At 39.3% G+C, this 17,406-nt stretch overlaps 1 protein-coding gene and 1 long non-coding RNA gene across 3 annotated transcripts; one reads left to right on the forward strand and one right to left on the reverse strand.

The window, feature by feature from the left end:
* Positions 1-5,516: 5,516 nt before the first annotated feature.
* On the reverse strand, positions 5,517-14,686 carry LOC116077438 (serpin B9-like). 2 transcript variants are annotated; one of them, XM_031351983.1, is made up of 7 exons: positions 14,671-14,686; positions 12,872-13,055; positions 11,612-11,749; positions 11,035-11,152; positions 9,428-9,570; positions 6,979-7,134; positions 5,517-5,940 (listed from the first exon to the last, which is right to left on the reverse strand). In XM_031351983.1, exons 2-7 carry the CDS (start codon positions 13,037-13,039, stop codon positions 5,533-5,535), a joined length of 1,131 nt encoding a protein of 376 aa, XP_031207843.1. In that variant the 5' UTR covers positions 13,040-13,055; positions 14,671-14,686; the 3' UTR covers positions 5,517-5,532. The 2 variants fall into 2 exon arrangements, with proteins under 2 accessions (XP_031207843.1, XP_031207841.1); XM_031351981.1 differs by lacking the exon at positions 14,671-14,686 and adding an exon at positions 14,581-14,615 and having other exon boundaries at positions 12,872-13,049.
* On the forward strand, positions 6,453-12,115 carry LOC116077439. The gene is made up of 3 exons (XR_004113245.1): positions 6,453-6,564; positions 6,721-6,845; positions 11,533-12,115. It is a non-coding gene; the product is annotated as an uncharacterized LOC116077439 (long non-coding RNA).
* Positions 14,687-17,406: the final 2,720 nt, after the last annotated feature.

The following is a 17,406-nucleotide window of genomic DNA, read 5'->3' on the forward strand; positions in this document are numbered from 1 at the left end:
CCTCCACCTGCAGGGAAGGGGCAGAGGAGGACGCTGAACCCCCTCTGTCACTCGGAAGCTGAGAGGATAGTGTCCCGCCACCCTGCGGCTCCCCTGGGAGTCGTGGGGCCTGTGGCTCGTGGCTGGCTGCTCAGGTCTCAGAAACTCACCGGAGAGAAAATGGCGAATCCCGCCTGGGTCTCTGGCTTAATGCACTCTCTGGAGGTAGGTGATCCACTTGCAGGGAAGGGGCAGAGGAGGAAGCTGAACCCCCTCTGTCACTTGGAAGCTGAGAGGATCATGTCCCTGCTGCCCTGCGGCTCCCCTCCTCACTTTATTTTCTATTAGTTTCTGTGTATCTGGTTTTGTGTGGAGGTCATTGATTGACTTGGACTTGAGCTTTGTACAAGTAGATAAGAATGGATTGAATGGATAGAGTGGGAAGCCTTGTCTAGTCCCTGATTTTAGTGGGATTGCTTCAAGTTTCTCTCCATTTAGTTTGATGTTGTCCACTGGTTTGCTGTGTATTGCTTTGACTGTGTTTAGTTATGCGCCTTGAATTTTGATCTTTCCCTGAATCCCTGGAATGAAGCCTACTTAGTCATGATAGATGATGGTTTTGATGTGTTCTTTGATTCATGTTGAGGAAAGTTTATTGATTATTTTGGGTTGATATTGATAAGGGAAGTTTTTCTGAAGTTTTCTTTCTTTGTTGAGTCTTTGTGTGGTTTAGGTATCAGAATAATTGTGGCTTCATATAGCAAATTAGGAAGTGCTCCTTCTATTTCTATTTTGTGGAATAGTTTGAAGAGTATTGGTATTAGGACTTCTTTGAATGTCTGATAGAACTATTCACTAAACCCATCTGGTCCTGGGCTTTATTATTATTATTATTATTATTTTTGGTTGGGAGACTATTAATGACTGCTTGTATTTCTTTAAGGGTTGTGGTACTGTTTAGATCATTTATCTGATCCTGATTCTACTTTGGTAACTGGAGAGATTATACACTAGCAGCTTGACAGCACATCTGAAAGCTCTAGATGAAAAAGAAGCAAATACAACCAAGAGGGGTAGATGGCAAGAAATAGTCAAACTCAGGGCTGAAATCAACCCAGTAGAAACAAAAAGAACTATACAAACAATCAACCAAACCAGGAGATGGTTCTTTGAGAAAATCAAAAAGATAAATAAACACTTAGCCAGACTAACCAGATGGCACAGAGACAGTATCCAAATTAACAAAATCAGAAATGAATAGGGAGACATAACAACAGAAACTGAGGAAATCCAAAAAGATCACCAGATCCTATAACAAAAGCCTATACTAAACAAAACTGGAAAATCCCCCTTCATTTCTACTTCAGAAAAAAAAAATACTTCCAAGAGATGATAGCCAAACAGGATACAATAATACAAGATAAAGCCCTCATATTTGTACAAGACAAGTTAAATAGGAGAAAATTAGTATTAATAAAAGAGAAAAGAATCAAAGATAAACCCATTGTATGGAATCCCTCAAAAATATCAAGCCAAAAGACTTAACCTTTACTGAGAAGATCTGATAGAGACCCAGTTCTTGCCATTTCAGTCTTGTAAGCCTATGTGAGCTTTGCTTATTTGATATGATAGGCCATGTTCTCCTGGTGCCCTCCACCTCAGACTTCTGTAATGTCCCCTGCATTTCTTCTCTGGTGTTCTCTGAACTCTGAGGGGAGGGAAATGATGGAGATCTCTAAATTACATACACACACACACACACACACACACACACCACTCTGCATAATATGTGGCTGTGTGTATATAGAACCACTTTTTTAAAATTTTTACATTTTCTTTTTCTCTTTTTAGTGTATATTTTATTTATTTATTTATTTATTTATTTATATGTACTATTTTAAAATATACAGTTAATATGTGTGGAGTTATTTAAATTTATATTGAAAAAATATGCATTCTCAGTATTGCTGTATACAAGCATCTACATATCTTCATAAATTGAAATCATGTATCTTTTCTCATCATAATGCAATAAAACCTAAATCAATTTAAAAAAAAAATGTGTTCTAGGAATTAAAGTCAAGTAGTCCGGCATGGCAGGAAGGACTTGCTCCGACTGAAACTTCTCTGAGGTTCCTGAATTAAAGATACTTTAATTTATCCTTTCTCATTTCTTGTTGCTTTCTAATATGGCTTTCCAGTTTTACTGTGTTGTTAAACACATGTAAATGAGTAACTCTACCCCACCTCACTTATTGAATCAGTATTATTCCTTTTTATTGGCCATCAATACTTTCTCTTCAACACAAAAATAATTATAAAAACTAGGACAAGAATTGTATATTCATATATAAAGTAACCACATTGAGCTCCTACCTCATCACAACAAATAAAAAATTTAATTCAAAGTGGATCTGTTATGTAAATATAATAGCCACAAGCCACTAAATCCTTGGAAGAAAACATAGGGGCAGTTTATTGTGACCTAGAGTTTGGCAATGAGTTTCTTAGCACTTGTAAAAATAGATTGAGTAATTAATTATGTGTGTGTATGTGTGTGTGTGTCTTCATTAAAAATTCAATATGTATTATTCATGAGCACTATCAAGAAAACAGAGAAAAATCTATATATAATATACATAATAGGTAAATCTACAGACATGGAAAGAAGATTGGTGGTTATACAAGCAGAGGGAGGGAAGTATGAAATAAAAGTAGAGCATGCTGAAAAGCTATTCAAGGTGACTGTAATGTTTCACACAGGGTACATAAACACACACACATATGGTTATTCTTAGAACAATAACTGCAATATAATACTAAAAAGGCAGAATATTTGGTGTTATCTAACCATTAATAAATCTTATGTCACTATTTAGAATTTTTTGTTTATTAATTTTTATTGGTTACTTTATTTATTTACATTTCAAATGTTATCCCCCTTCCCAGTTTCCTCTCCATAAACCCTATTCCATCCCCACTCCCTCATGCTTCTATGAGGGTACTCCCCCACCCAACCACCCACTCCTACTTCAGCATCCTTACATTCCCCTATGTGGGAGTATTCCGTCTCCATGGGACCAAGGGCCTCCCCTCCCTTTGATGCCAGAAAAGGCCTTCCTCTGCTACATATACAGCTGGAGCCAATGATCCCTTCATGTGTACTCTTTGGTTGGTGGTTTAGTCTCTGGGAGCTTTGGGGGGGGGGTGGCTGGTGTGTTGGTATTTTTGTTCTTCCTATGGAGTTGCAAACCCCTTCAGCTCTTTTAGTCCTTTCCCTAAATCCTCCATTGGAGTCCCTGTGCTGAGTCCAGTGGTTGTCTGCAAGCATCCACATCTGTATTGGTCAGGCTCTGGCAGCACCTCCCAGGGGACAGCTCTACCAGCCTCCTGTCAGCAAGTGCTTCTTGGCATCAGCAATAATGTCTGTGTTTGATGTCTACAGATAGGATGGATCCTTAAGTGAGACAGTCTCTGGATAGCTTTTCCTTCAGTCTCTGCTCCAATCTTTGTCTTTGCATTTCCTTTAGACATGAGCAATTTTGAGCTAATATCTGAGATGGGTGGGTAGCCCCATCTGTCAACTGGGAGCCATGCCTAATCACTGGATATGGTCTCTACAGGCCCTTTCTCCTCTTTGTGTGTTTCGGTTAATGTCATCCCAGTTATGTCCTGGGAAACTTTTGCTTCCATGGTGCCTGGGACTGTCTAGTGGCTACCTCCAGCTCCCCATACCCCACCACTACATACCACTGTTCAATTTCCTGGCCCTTCTCCCTTGTCTCTCCCTATACTGGATACTGCCCCCCGTTTTTCCTTCCTCTGCTCTCTTCTTTCCAGGTACATCCCACACTCTACCTCCCATGATTATTTTGTACCCCTCCTAAATAGGACCGAAGCATCTACACAAACCTGGACAGAAGACTGATGGTTACACAGGCAGAGGGAGGGAAGAATAAAATAAAAGAAGAGAGTGCTGAAGGGGTATTAAAGCTGAGTATAACATATCACCAACAGGGTACATGTATATGTATTTTTGTCTTCCTTCTTCCTGAGCTTCATATGGTCTGTGAGTTGTAGTGTGGGTATTCTGAGCTTTTTGCCTAATATCTACTTAACAGTGAGTACATACAATGTGTGTTCTTTTGTGTCTTGGGTTACCTCACTCAGGATGATATTTTCTAGTCCCATCCATTGGCTGCAAATTTCATGGAGTCACTGTTTTTAATAGCTTAGTAGATAGTACTCTATTGAGTAAATGTAATACATTTTCTGTACCCATTCTTAGGTTGAGGGACATCTGAGTCATTTCCAGATTCTGGCTATTATAAAAAAGGCTTCTATTAATATCATTCAGTAGGTGTCCTTGTTACATGTTGGAGAATTTTGGGGGTGTGTTCCCAGGAATGGTACAGCGAGGTCCTCAGGTACAACTATTTCCAATTTTCTGAGGAACTGCCAGTGTGATTTCATTTAGAATTTTTTTTATTTTAAACTTGTGTGTGAGTGATTCTGAGTGAGATTTCATGTACCATGTACACTCAGGATCTGTTGAAGCTTAAAGAGGACATCAGCTTCCCTGAAACTTGTGTTAGAGGAAATGTTAAGCAGCCAGGTGGGTGGTAAACAGTTTTTCAGGGATCTCTGGAAAAGCAGCAAGTTAGGAGCCATGTCTCTATTATGACACTCTAACACAATGAAAATACTTATGCCTCCTGTATCTGTATAGTGTGGGCCAAATGGCATAGATTTGCAGACATAGCTCTAGTTTTAAAAGAATCTAAGATGAAGAAAATTAACAAAAAAAAATCCCTCTAAGGGCTTTAATTAAAATTTAAAGTACACAATGTTTTGTGCGAAAACAGTATTTATTTTGAAATGCCTTTAAGGACTTCAGAGAATTTAACTATTACAGCTATTGATAGAGAATCATGGTAGCTTATAGAAGCATGACTTCTTCATGGAGGACATATGGTGGTCCAAGGTAGTTATCATGACAACTAAATAAAATGAAAACAGATAGCAAAGACTAGTTGGTAGTGGATCACACTGTCTCCACATGTCCCCAAACTTTCACAGTATTTGGCACATACCTGGTGAGTAGTAATGGTCAGAAAGGAAAATGAATTTCATATATGCATAAGGACCAGATACCAGGAAAAGAGCAGTAGCAGTCATCACCCACAGAAGCAGTTACTAGGATAAAGTCAGATTAAGGCAAGTGATAGCAAGACTTGTGGTACCAGGAAACGGCAATGTATATTGATAAGGTTTGTCTGTGGATCGACTGGGGGGTTATTTAGAGTTACTTTATAAATCTTTGTAGGCTAGTTTGGGGATTTTCTTTGCCTTCTAAACAATAAAGGAAGCCATAACACTCTGTGGTCCTGTGGCCTGGCAAAGGGCACACACGAGTATCAGGGTAGGGAGAGCTGAATATGGGCATCACTAGATCAGAAGGAAAAGATGAAAATTCCACTTGCCCATCCTTACAGAGCTGTAGGGATGGTGGAGATGTCAAGAGAGAATTCTCACCACATAATAAATATGTCTTTATGGAGATGAGAACCTGCCACAGAACAGAATGCTGTTGGTTTTGTCATGCATGATGAAGAAAAGGAAGGGGTGGTCAGCACAGAAAGTTGGGGTATAAGAATCTGAACAGAGAGGTACAATATCTGCAGCTGAGCCTGCTGCAGCCTCTGTTCCTTCTTCATTGACCTCTACCACACACTTGTGAACAAACTTGGACAGACACAGGTCTTCCTCAGTAGACATTCCTGATAAGTCAGCCTTGCTCTCATGGAAGAGATCCAACATTCCCAAGTTCTGGAACAGTGTTTTCATATCACACTCCTTTTCCAGTTGAAATTTTGGAAGATAAACATAAACCTCGGTGTGATTCATAAAGTCTGGTTTGGTCCAGGCTATTAACTTCTCAAAAGTGAGATTGTTTTCCACCTGAAAAACCAGAATTAGAGACTTGTAGAATTACAGTTGACCTCTTACCCAGAGACACACAGATAACTGCTGCTTAAAGTACTGTCTGTCATCAAAAACAGGCACTACCTATTCAAATGGCCAGGCAGTATGGACATCCCACTGTTCTGGTAGCTTGTTTGTAGCTTCCGTGATGGAAATGGTGGACAAGCAGTTCAGGGTAGGAATACCTGGCTGCCTTCTCCTAAATCACTTGTGAGAGATTTTTTTTTTCTGACAAGTGTCTCTATCCAGGTAATTATTGTTTAATTTTTATTTGTTTCTGTTTTCTTATACTAGACCTAGTTTCAAAAATAGTAAATCATTGCTGCTTAAATAGAAATCAAGTATTGGAAAAGAAAGGAGTTGATAAAAAAACTAACTTGTACTCTACTGAAGTGATGCCACAGAGAGCTGGATACTGAGTGGCAGGGAGATCTTTTGCTCACAAAGACCCCATATGTCATGAACATTCTATTACCCACAATTCAGAGGGTGGCTCATAGACTGTGGGGTTTCCTGCTTCAAGGAAGACCAAAATTTGTTACAATGACTTGCCTGACTCTGCCCTCCTCAGTTTTCAACCTTTACCTTCCACATTTTTAGGTTAAAATGGGATATTGTTTCAGTCTATTTTCTGTTCTCAGACATTAAAATGAAATATGAACAAAGATCATGATGTGGGCTATATTTATGAGGGGGATTATGTTCCAAGTAATGTGCTAACTTTTTACTTGTGTTGCCCTGATTTCCTCCTATTAGGTAGTTATCACCAATTCTAGTGATGAAGTTATAATATGTGACAAGGGCGCATAGACCATGATGGGAGTATTGGACACAACTTTGAACCCAAATCTCTGTGCTGTACACAGCTTAAAGTTCTGTCTGTGAGTACTATCCCCTCAAATGGCAGTTGCCAGGGTGAAGACATTGAACTTTGTCTAATAAGGATACAAAGGAATACTGAATTGTTCTCAGAGACATTTGGAATGGTGAATGCTACATAATCTCCTGGCTCACCTTGCTGATATCCACACCCTCATCCGGGAGCAGGACCACGAAACTCAGCTCCTTGCCCATATAGGGCATCATCAGTACTTGTGCCTGGATTTCATTCACATAGGCATGGCAAAATGTGTTTTCCTGCCACATCATCTGCACTGGCTTTGTTTCAGTCTGAACAGATGAATAAATGACATCAAATATATAATAGAGATAAGTCAGAAGGTTTCCAAATGTGCTGCAGTTAATACCAGTGTTTTCTACACTCAAAGAAAACAATATTCATGTTCCAGGTACACTTCCACAAAGTCATTCAGCATCTTCCTGTTTTCATTAACATAATTGAATGTAAGCAGATATGGGCTTGTCTCTGTTAGGGTTTCAACCACTGTAATAAAACACCATGACCAAAAGCACTTGGGAAAAAGGGTTTACATTAAAACTCTCAGGTCACATATGGTCATAAAATGAAGTCAGAGCAGGAACTCAGGAAAAAGCCATGGAACAATGTTAGTTATTGGCCTGTTCTTCAGAGCTTTTCAGCCTGCTTTTGTATTCAACTCAGGACTACCTGACAGAGTTGGTATCACTACAGTGTGCTGATACATACTCTATCTATCATTAATCAAGAAAGTTCCCAACAAATTTGCCTCTAGGCCAATTTATGGAGACAATTTCTCCATGTAGAGTTCTTCTTTCCAATTTTCTTGTAGCACGTGTCATATTGCCAAAGCTACAACTAGAACAGATGAACAATAGATGATCCTATACAGCCAGAGAAATATGCTTCTTGGGTTTAAAATACTACACAAAGGCTCTTGTTCCAAAGCTTTTTTTTCCACATGGTGGCAGTAGTGGGAGCAGGCCAACCCTTTTGGAAGTAGGTTTTAATGAGTCAAAGTTGTATTGGTGAGCAGGTGCCTCTGAAGAGGAGATTGGCATTGAAGATCCTTCCTATTTCTCTCTTTTGTTTTCTGACTGGTGTAAGGTTAACAAGCCTCTACCATATATTTCCACTAGGCTATACTATACTAGCACAACCTGGAGTGATTGGACTAATTTACCTGGGCTGAAACTTCTGATCCATGAGTCATAATAAATATTTCCTCTTTTTAAGTTGATTATCTCAGAAATTTAGCTACACTAATATAAAGATGACTAACACATCAGAAGTAGGATTTTCACAATTTAATATGGTCAACAGTTACATCTAATGAAACAGCATAATCATTTACAAATAACAAAAATTATCATAGAGTGCAATATTTTCATAGTGTTGTGAATGTATCCTCTTAGAAAACAACCTGAACACAGGAGCACACCTGCTCAAAGGTTCATGATGGGTCACAACTTTCTAGCATAACAATGTAGCAAGCTGAAAAACTAGACACTTACAGGCTTAGGTTAGAACTACATTTTGCTAGTCCATCACAGGGAAGTGAAACCCCAAGTTAAATTATGACAAGATGGGAACCATATGGTCATATATGTATGCTTCTTTGTGATACAGTAACAGTTTGATAATCCATCAAAATGCAAAAAAGTATTGTCAACTGATTACAAGTTGGGGACATTATTTAGTGTATCTCCTTGTGATATAATCAATATGTTTTAGTTCTGATAGTCCAGAGGTATATTTTAAATGGGACAAGTAGGACACAAGAAGATTGAAATTACAGTGTACATTAAACATAAAAATTTGTTGGGCCATCCATAGTAAAGATTACATTACTCAATTTCAAAAAATCTCATTCTTTTAAGATTTCTGTTAAATCATTTCTAATAAAAATGTAATGAGGAGTTTAACATTTATGAGGCTGAAAACTGAATTAAATTATATTTTATAGTTATAAGGCAAAATACTTTAATATCTATGTAAGTAGATATTATACTCTAGTGAGGACTGACACTTAACCACTCCTGTTCAATATTTAAAATCTATAAAAACATTTAATAATGATAAATTGATCAATAGTTTAAAATGAATATTTTTAGTAAAACATACTCTACTGTATAAATGTTTGTATATTCCTTTCTGCTGTTACTATCTACTCTTACTTGTGCTCCATACATGTATTACATTACCATAGCAGCACAGTTTTGGCATCCTTGGTCTTAAATGAAATTCAATTTCTAAAATGGTTTTATGAGAAATGAGCAGAAGCTTTATGAGCCATCAATAGAATGCACAATCACAAAGACAGGAAATACTCTTTGTTCCTATAATTTCTTTTTATGAAGTTTAACCTTGCTTTTAGATATACAAGTCTCAAATGGTTTTCTGTGCTTTCCTGAATTCTTTTTTTTTTTGGGGGGGGGGGCAGGGGAGGGGCTGAGGATCAAGGCCAGCACCCTGTACAAGATATGCAGTATCTACCATGGAACCTTGGGATACACATTGGCAATTAAAGTTTTCCATGCAATTTCTTCATCCCACTGTCAAGGAGTTTAGGATAGTGTTCCTTACCTTGTTTATCTTAAAGGGCATTTCCTTGGTGTAGTCTTTGTCAAAGAATTTATGCCATGTTCCTTGGAAATATAAGGCATTGATGAGAATCAGCCTGGTCTGTGAATCAACTGAGTTTTTTGACAATAAGTCTGGAATTTTACCTTTGGAGTAAACAGAGACTTCATTCAGGTTCCATATATATGTATATATATATTATATATATATATATATGTATTATATATACATATATATAATGTGTGTGTATGTGTGTGTATGACATAAATTGATATGACATCTGAGCAGATCAAAGAATCACTTTTTCAACTTTGCTTAATTTGTTAATCATATTAAAAATAAATCAAAACAACACTGTCAGCCATGTTTAACTTGAGGTCATACACACTGGAAGAACTTTAAGTCCCTCAAGGAAATCAGGTTTGGGAAAAGCAGAAAAAGAGACTCTAACATGAAGAACAAAATAAGCAAAAAATGTTGGAGGGATTTGGAGGAAACCATGATAACCCTCTGGTGTAGTTAATGCTAGTTTCCAAATTCATTGAGTCTGGAATCTGCTAGGAGGCAGGTCTTTGTATGGGACTATGACCACATTTCCCAGAAAGAGTAACAAATGGAGAGGAAGATCTCCAGGGTTGACATCATCCTTCTTGTGCTGCGATCTATGAAGGTCTGAGAGAGAAGCAGCACTGATTTGTCTGCTTGTCTTCACTACTTTCTGGTGATGGAATCTGGTTTGTTCACATCACTGCACCTGCCACATTTAGCTGACACTGGAACTCAATAGTTTTGTCTATTATCTGATCCTGAGAGGGCATAAGAATCCAATACGAAATAGGTAAATAATAGATGGATGCAAGAAAAATTCTAATTCTTTGCTCTCTGTGTTTTAGAAGATGTAGCAGGTAATGCAGAGGCATCTAAAAGGTTCAAATAACAATGATCTCAATGATCTCAAAGACCAGTTTTGGAACCTGTCACATCTGACAACAAAACATATAAGGTTCAACACCAAATTGGAGGTTCTTTTAGTTTAATATAACTGAGCAGTTCTGACAGAGTGTCATTAATGGAAATCAAGTTTAGTATCATCAAATGTAAGTAAGGGAATAGATGCAGGAACTGTAGAAGCAGAAACAGGAGTCCTCTTCCGAGGTAAAGGTGGTAAGAGCTGAGACAACACAGACTCTAGTAAGAAGCAGTCCCAGGGCAGGATTATGGTGAAGGTCTACCCATGAATCACTCTCAGGAATGATGGAGTCACATGTCCTGGAACATTGCAGATCACCCATGTCTTCAAAGGTAAAGTATTAGGCTGATAATTAGCCCCATGGGCTCTTATGACATTTACATATGTCCCTGTGTCCTACTTGAAATATACAATCTCTGGGTTTAAGATGTAATTGTCTGAGTAAAACCTCCATGAATTCCTTGAGCTCTAAATTATACCATGTGGCCCAGCCAGCTAGCATCAATTTGACTCTGAAATAATGGTGAGATTAGACCATGGTGGAGAGAAAGGAAATTAAAGAAAGAGGAGGGGAGGAAGAAGACAGTGGGTGCATAGAAACGATAAGAATGTGGGATATGAAGGAGCTTGAATTTCTGACCTTTAGTCTGATTGGAGACCCACGTGTTTATGTGTTTCCTGGACTCCTCCGCAGCTTCAGCAAAGGAAAGCTGCTCCATCTCTGAGTGATAGAATTTACGACAGGACTCCTTAAAGGTCTTTCGAGAGAAAATATTCAAGGAGGTGACATTGCGAAATAAAATGTCAGCAAGTGTTTCCACCTTCTGATTAACATGGTATTATAAAACAAAGTTAAATGAGTGTAGATATCACTTTATATAACAAAAATCTTCAGGTAATAGGCCTTTGCAGGTGGGAATTATGAGACATAAATGAATACAACTACAAGTTGTCAAATTGGAAATTTTTAAACATATAACAGAATTACTATCTTTGATAAAGGTTAGGTTGGTGAGTCTCACTATGTGGCCTAGGCTATCTCAGAACTTATGACCCTCTCTTGTCCCAGCCTTTGAGATGCAGGTTTTATACATAGGTACCTACACAGTGGCTAGTATTTAATCCTTACTTTTCTCAGTTTCTTTCAGGTCCCTCCCCTTGGATCTAAAGCAACAAGCATTTGGGATACAAGTTATCTTTCTACAGGAACAACTTACTGGAATTAATTCACAAGCATTCTCTGCAAAGAGCCTGTTGGCCATTGTAAGGCAGTACTTTTTATTTTTCTTGTTTAGGTTATGGAGAAGCAACTGGAAGCCCCGATGGATATTTTCATCTGTGTTTAATTTAAGAGCCTATGGAGGAAAAGATGAAACATTTTTTCAGGCCAGGGATGAAACTTTTAGTTTCAAAAGGAATTTTCAAGATCCCTCAGTCTGCCATGTAAATAAGGTTCTGATTCAAGAGAGATTGCTATTGAAACAATTAAAAGTAGGAACTGACCTTCCTTCCCAGTGAATACTTACAAATCTGTTGTTTTAAAAACAACATAAATTGCAGCAACCAATTTTCAGATCATTTCAACACCCTTCTTGCCCTTTGCTGTACTTGTGACTGACCAGTATTCTTAATCAGAGTAGGCAAGAGCTTTGCCACTTAGCTATAATCGCAACCCCCTTACACCATCTTTTAAAACAAAATAAAACAACAAAAGACCAAAAGAACTTTCTATTTAAACCTAAGTTGCCCAGGCTAGCATTGGGCTTGGCATCTTTCTGTCTCAGACTCCTTAATAGTTGGGTTTAAACGCCTCTGCCATCAGGCCCAGCATATACTATTTATGCAAAATTTTCTAAGGGAATTCTGGATGAAATATTTGGAATTTCCTTGAAGTTATTACTTGGGAAAACTCATTGCCTTTCAAGCAGTGTTACTGGAGGAGATTCGGTCTTTCTTCCTCTTTACCCCAGGCTCCATCAAACAGTGTGTGGATATTACTATGTTAGGGTTCAGGATTAGCTAAACAACTCAGAAAGCAATCTCAGTTGGATCTTAGTTGTTTATTGAACACATTTTCTAAGACTGATTAATTATGGATGCAGGGGACAGGAGCCAAGTTGGGATCCTAGGCAGTTCTCAGGACCAGTTTTTGTGTGGGAAAAACCACAAACAGTTGCATTTGCAATGTTTAGGCTATTAGATAAACAGTGCTGTCTGACCTTTAACCTGGTTGGCTGGTTCTAGAAGCAAGGATCTTAGGGATATTCTAGCTTCCAAGAGGCTTTCAGACAAAGAACAACATAAAGCTATGATCAGGGCAAGGAATAAGTCAAGTTAAATAAATAAGCTACAAAATGAAGGTTGAGTCAATATAGCACAACAAGTGTTAATTTTAACATTTAAAATTTAACAGCTACTGATCCTTCTCAGCAGATCTTGTGCATGTGACACGGGTGTGGTTTTGACAAGGAACTTACCTGACATATCTGGACTGCAGTGTTTCCCTTTGCACCCAAGAGGACCATAGCTAGAGCGGAGGAGATGCTCACAGGAGAATAACACACATTTTCTGAAGGGTTGTCTTGGCAGAGCATCTTCAAAAGTTGGATAGCAAAGGTGCCATTCGCTTCAGACAGAGTATTCATGATGCAGAGTCTGGAGCTAAAGGAGAAATGGAACTGAACACAGAGCTGGAGGTTCATTGATGAAAGGAAATATGGGACTCTACTTCTGGTTTTCATTTCAAAGCTCATAATTGCTTTAAGGAGGATTTCAAAAATTCATTCTATGTTACAGTCTTTTGAATGTTAAGGTTATTAGGTAAGTGTGATCCCAGCAGGAACCCAAACTGGCTTCTTTTTCATCTGCATAGATAGAAGGAAAGATCATCAGGAATGCATATACAGAACAAGCTGCAAGGCAGGCTCTAGTTTCAGTCCATAAAGACCTCTCTTCTGAAGAAGGTTGCCTCAAGGATAAAGAGAAAAGGGGAAAAAAAAAGAGAAACTAAGGGAATGGAACAGTCATAAGCATATATCCTCTCTAGCCTGGCTTCAGCAATTCTGAATCCTGGACTAGGTCTGTGAAAAACCCTTCTGAGATATCCACAAATGCATTAGACAGTGCCTTCCACAACCGCCAGTTGCTACAGGATGCTGAATGAGACCCAAAGACCAGCTGGTGTTATCTGATCTGTTGTGCAGTAGGCAGCATTCTCCTAAAGTGGCTGCTCAGGGACCTTGCATCAGCTGAAAGCACCCAGGCTGCTTTTCTCTGGAGCACCCCTTACCTCCCAGATGAATGGACAGTTTGGCCATATTAAGTGACTTCTTCTGACGTCTTAACCCAATTCCAAGTCCCCGTGCATTCCATAGCTGTGCTGTCACTGACACATGGCTGTTGAACCCTGGAAGTGTGTTCCAGTGTTCTTCCTCCTTTGCTAAAATACAGACCAAAAGCCCAGGGAGCCTCAGAACACCCCAGCCCATGCTTCTTTCCACTCTTCAGACAGAGGGACACAGCATCCTGAGAGTGTACATAGATCCTTGGAGGTATCTCATTGAGTCTCTCCCAGAGTTTTGGGAAGAACGTTCTGCCTGCTTTATCTCAGTGCCTTACCCTTTGGTTGGGCATCTTCCCACACTGACAGTTGTCCCCAACATACTCAAGAGTTCTGCCTTGGCAAGGAAGATGTCTGACACATCACTTTAAATCATGAGAAATCATGTTCAGGATAAAAATGAGTATTAGTGGCTCAGATGACATGGGGTGAGTAATTTTAAAATGGTTTTGAAGAGGTTGAACAGAGCTCAGACGGACTAGAGCTTGCTGGCCTTTAAAGAGCACAAAAGCAAGAGATTTTTCAGAGTAGAGGTCAGAGGTAGTCAAATGGGCTCAGTGGTAGAACCAGAGAGGAAGAAGGACAGATGACACTGGGAACCACTGAGATCTTTCAGCATCTAATCCTGACATAAATGGGTCAGTACAGCTTCTGGACTCCAGCCCTAAGCCTCATTGCTAGTCCTTACTGGAGTTTGTAGAACACTTACAAACTATCAGATCAACCTCCACACTGTCTCTTTTCCTAACTTTCAGATCTAGGGTTCCATCTCCTGGACTCAGCCTGAACATTCTAAATCTGTCCTTTAAGAGTCCCATTGCCCTGGGTTGACCAAGATGACCTTACCTCCAATGTTTGTGGTCTCACAGCACAGTGTTCAATATTCTATGACCCTGGAGTGCAGTGTAACTGCTTATATCCTGTTCAGATACTCACTTATTCACTGCAGGGTGGGACTATCATACGCAGGGCCCCAGGCTAGTGGTAGAATGGTCTGGCCTCATGCAGCTACAGCCTCTGCAAGGTAGGATTGACTGGGCGTTGTGGAGTACTTCAGCCCTGGAAGAAGTAAAACTAGTATGATCCTTGGTTCTCTGGCTGACAAGGAATCAAGGTAGAAGGTTAACAGGATGTCAGAATACCTGTGGCTATAGCTGAGATCAAGGATCTATCCATGCAAGGCATTCAGATGTGAAAGTTTTTGCTCCAGGTGTCCTGTCACGTCTACACTAGCCCAAACCCAGGTGCAGAATCCTGCAGTTAATTCCCAAAAGACTTTTCAAAATGTTGGGTATAGACTGCTATAATAGAGGACCCCTCCTTGCAAAAGGCCAGAAAGAGACACTGAGGCAGATTAGTACAGGGCATTGTGCCCTCTATCCCTGGATAGGGTACACTTTATTTGCATGCCTCAAAGAGAAAATACCACCTAGAATTCTGCATCTTATGTGCCTCACAGTCTTTAATTATTTGAAATTAAAAGAATGTAGTTCATGTGTGAGAGTGTTTTACCTGCCTTGTATGTCTGTGCACTATGTGCATTCCTGGAACACTCAGAGGCCAGAATCCAACATGAAATTTCCTGGACAGTAGTGTTGGATCATGGGGCTATCGGTCCACTTGCCCAGGCTAGTGATAGCTTAGGAACTATGTTCCAAGACAGAGATACATTTATATCAGAAAACCTTGCTCTCAACATACTAATTTGTCCTTCAAAGCATACATTCCTTGGCTTTGACTATACTTGCAAAGGAATATGACAGTCAATATCATATAATTCTTGATGTATATGTTTACTGCCCATTATCAGTATCTATCCTGAATACCCATCCTCCTTGCCTGGCAGCCACTGATCCATTTTATCTTTGTTTTTCCAAGTCATGAGCAGTGCTTGTGAATGAAATACATAGTCATATATTTGGTCTTATGTTACTAGTCTAATGTTTCCAAGGTTCATCCTTACTATTTCTAGATGTCAGAGACATGGGCATGGACCACAGTCATGCTATCCAATGCCACCTGCAGTGGAATTAGCTCTCAGAGAATTTCAGTCTGGTCAAATAACAATTGTTGACTTTGCCATGAATGGAATTCCAGGGGAGCCTGTATGAAGTAGAATTAGATTTATGAAGCCTCAAACACATATATATTTAAACACAACAGTATATAAGGGGAGGCCCAGCAGGGAAAATGAGGACAAGATAAACCTAAGCACAGTTCAGTCTCAAGGGAGAGCATGGCCTCAGGGTCCCAACAGTAGCTTCACTTGTGGATTTTGTGACTCTCAATAAATGATATCTTACAAAGTTGCTCTGTAATCCTCATTATGCATTATAACTAACAGAGATCCATTTTTTATTATTTAGTTACTTAAGGACAAGCATTTAAAACTACAATGTATATACTTATATGAGACCAAGGCACAAAGCAGAACTTCAACATTAGAAAGATGCCTTGCTGGGTAACAGGAACATTATGAAAGACTTCACAGATACAGGAAAGCTCTCCCTATTTACAGGATCACTCACCTAGTTTTACTTGAGAACGTCAAGGTTTCAGTTTGCTGGGCTTGAAATGTCACTCATTTTCAGGCTATTTGTGATACATACACAAATAAAGAAAAGCTTTCCACTCCACATGCCATCTTTGTAACTCATGGATGGCAAGCTTTTTACACATCTCTTCCTTCTTGAAACTGTGCTGGTGTACACCCTGGGCTTCTTCAGGGTGCTCATCTCCTGCTGCTTGACTGCAGGTTCAGACAAGAAGCTACCTAAAACATTTGTCCTCTAACTCCCGACCCAGCAATGACTAAGAGAAGCAGAAGTTAGCTTGTGTCTTTCTTGTTCATCTTGTTTGAGGAAAGGTTTGGCTTACACATAACATCTGCTTCCACAGTCACCCTCCATTCTCCACTAGGACAAGGGGATTTCAACCTCTTGTCCTTTTATGTTTCCTCTGCTTTTCCCATCAACCCATCTGACCATCTTCCATCTTAACATGGGTTTGGGGGGCCACGTTTTACTTTGATCCAACATCACTATAGAAGCTGGGACATAGTTATCTTCCGCTTTGTCCTTGTGTCCTCTGACATCATGTCTCCTTTCTGCTCTTCTTCTCCTTCTTCCTCACCCCTGCTCCATCCAAAGTCTTCCTTGCCATCCTTTTCTTCTACTAACCAGAGGCCATGTTTTTCTCTCTTCTCAGCTGGAATGCTCTAAGTTTTTTTGGGGGGATGGCCTTTGTTTCCTGGATGAAGTCTGTTTTAACCTGAGCCTGCCCTTGAAAAGAGTGCTAATTTTAAGGAGCAAAAATTGAATAGCAATACTATCCCCTGTCTATTCTATCTTCCTCAAGTCTTTGTGAGCATCATCGTCACTACATTTTTTTGGTTGATGGTACATATTCCTCATCCTTCTGTATGTAATGGATCTTTTGTATTCAAATACTTCCATATTGTTGCTGCTTGGGCCTTGCAACTCATTTGTTTACAGCAGCTGCCCCTTCCCAACTCTCCACCTACCAAAGCTCATTTCCTTGTTTTTCACAAGTAAGTAAGACTATAGAGGTGAGTTTCAAGGGAATATAATCTAGTAACTCTAAATTATGGGTTACAAGGCAGTTAAGACATTCTCTATTTTGTAAATAGGTCATTTACTATGAATATTTACT

This window comes from Mastomys coucha, unplaced genomic scaffold (genome assembly GCF_008632895.1).
Source record: "Mastomys coucha isolate ucsf_1 unplaced genomic scaffold, UCSF_Mcou_1 pScaffold5, whole genome shotgun sequence".
Classification (NCBI taxonomy): Eukaryota; Metazoa; Chordata; class Mammalia; order Rodentia; family Muridae; genus Mastomys; species Mastomys coucha.

Bases quoted from the DNA above. Each gene is read 5' to 3' on its own strand.
- LOC116077438 (XM_031351983.1), bottom strand. From the start codon at position 13,039: ATGAATACTCTGTCTGAAGCGAATGGCACCTTTGCTATCCAACTTTTG. The intron at 11,750-12,871 runs GTAAGTTCCTTG...TTTCCTCCATAG, and splicing joins CTGCAGTCCAGATATGTCAG to GCTCTTAAATTAAACACAGA. The intron at 11,153-11,611 runs GTAAGTTGTTCC...TTCTCTCGAAAG, and splicing joins ATGCTTGTGAATTAATTCCA to ACCTTTAAGGAGTCCTGTCG.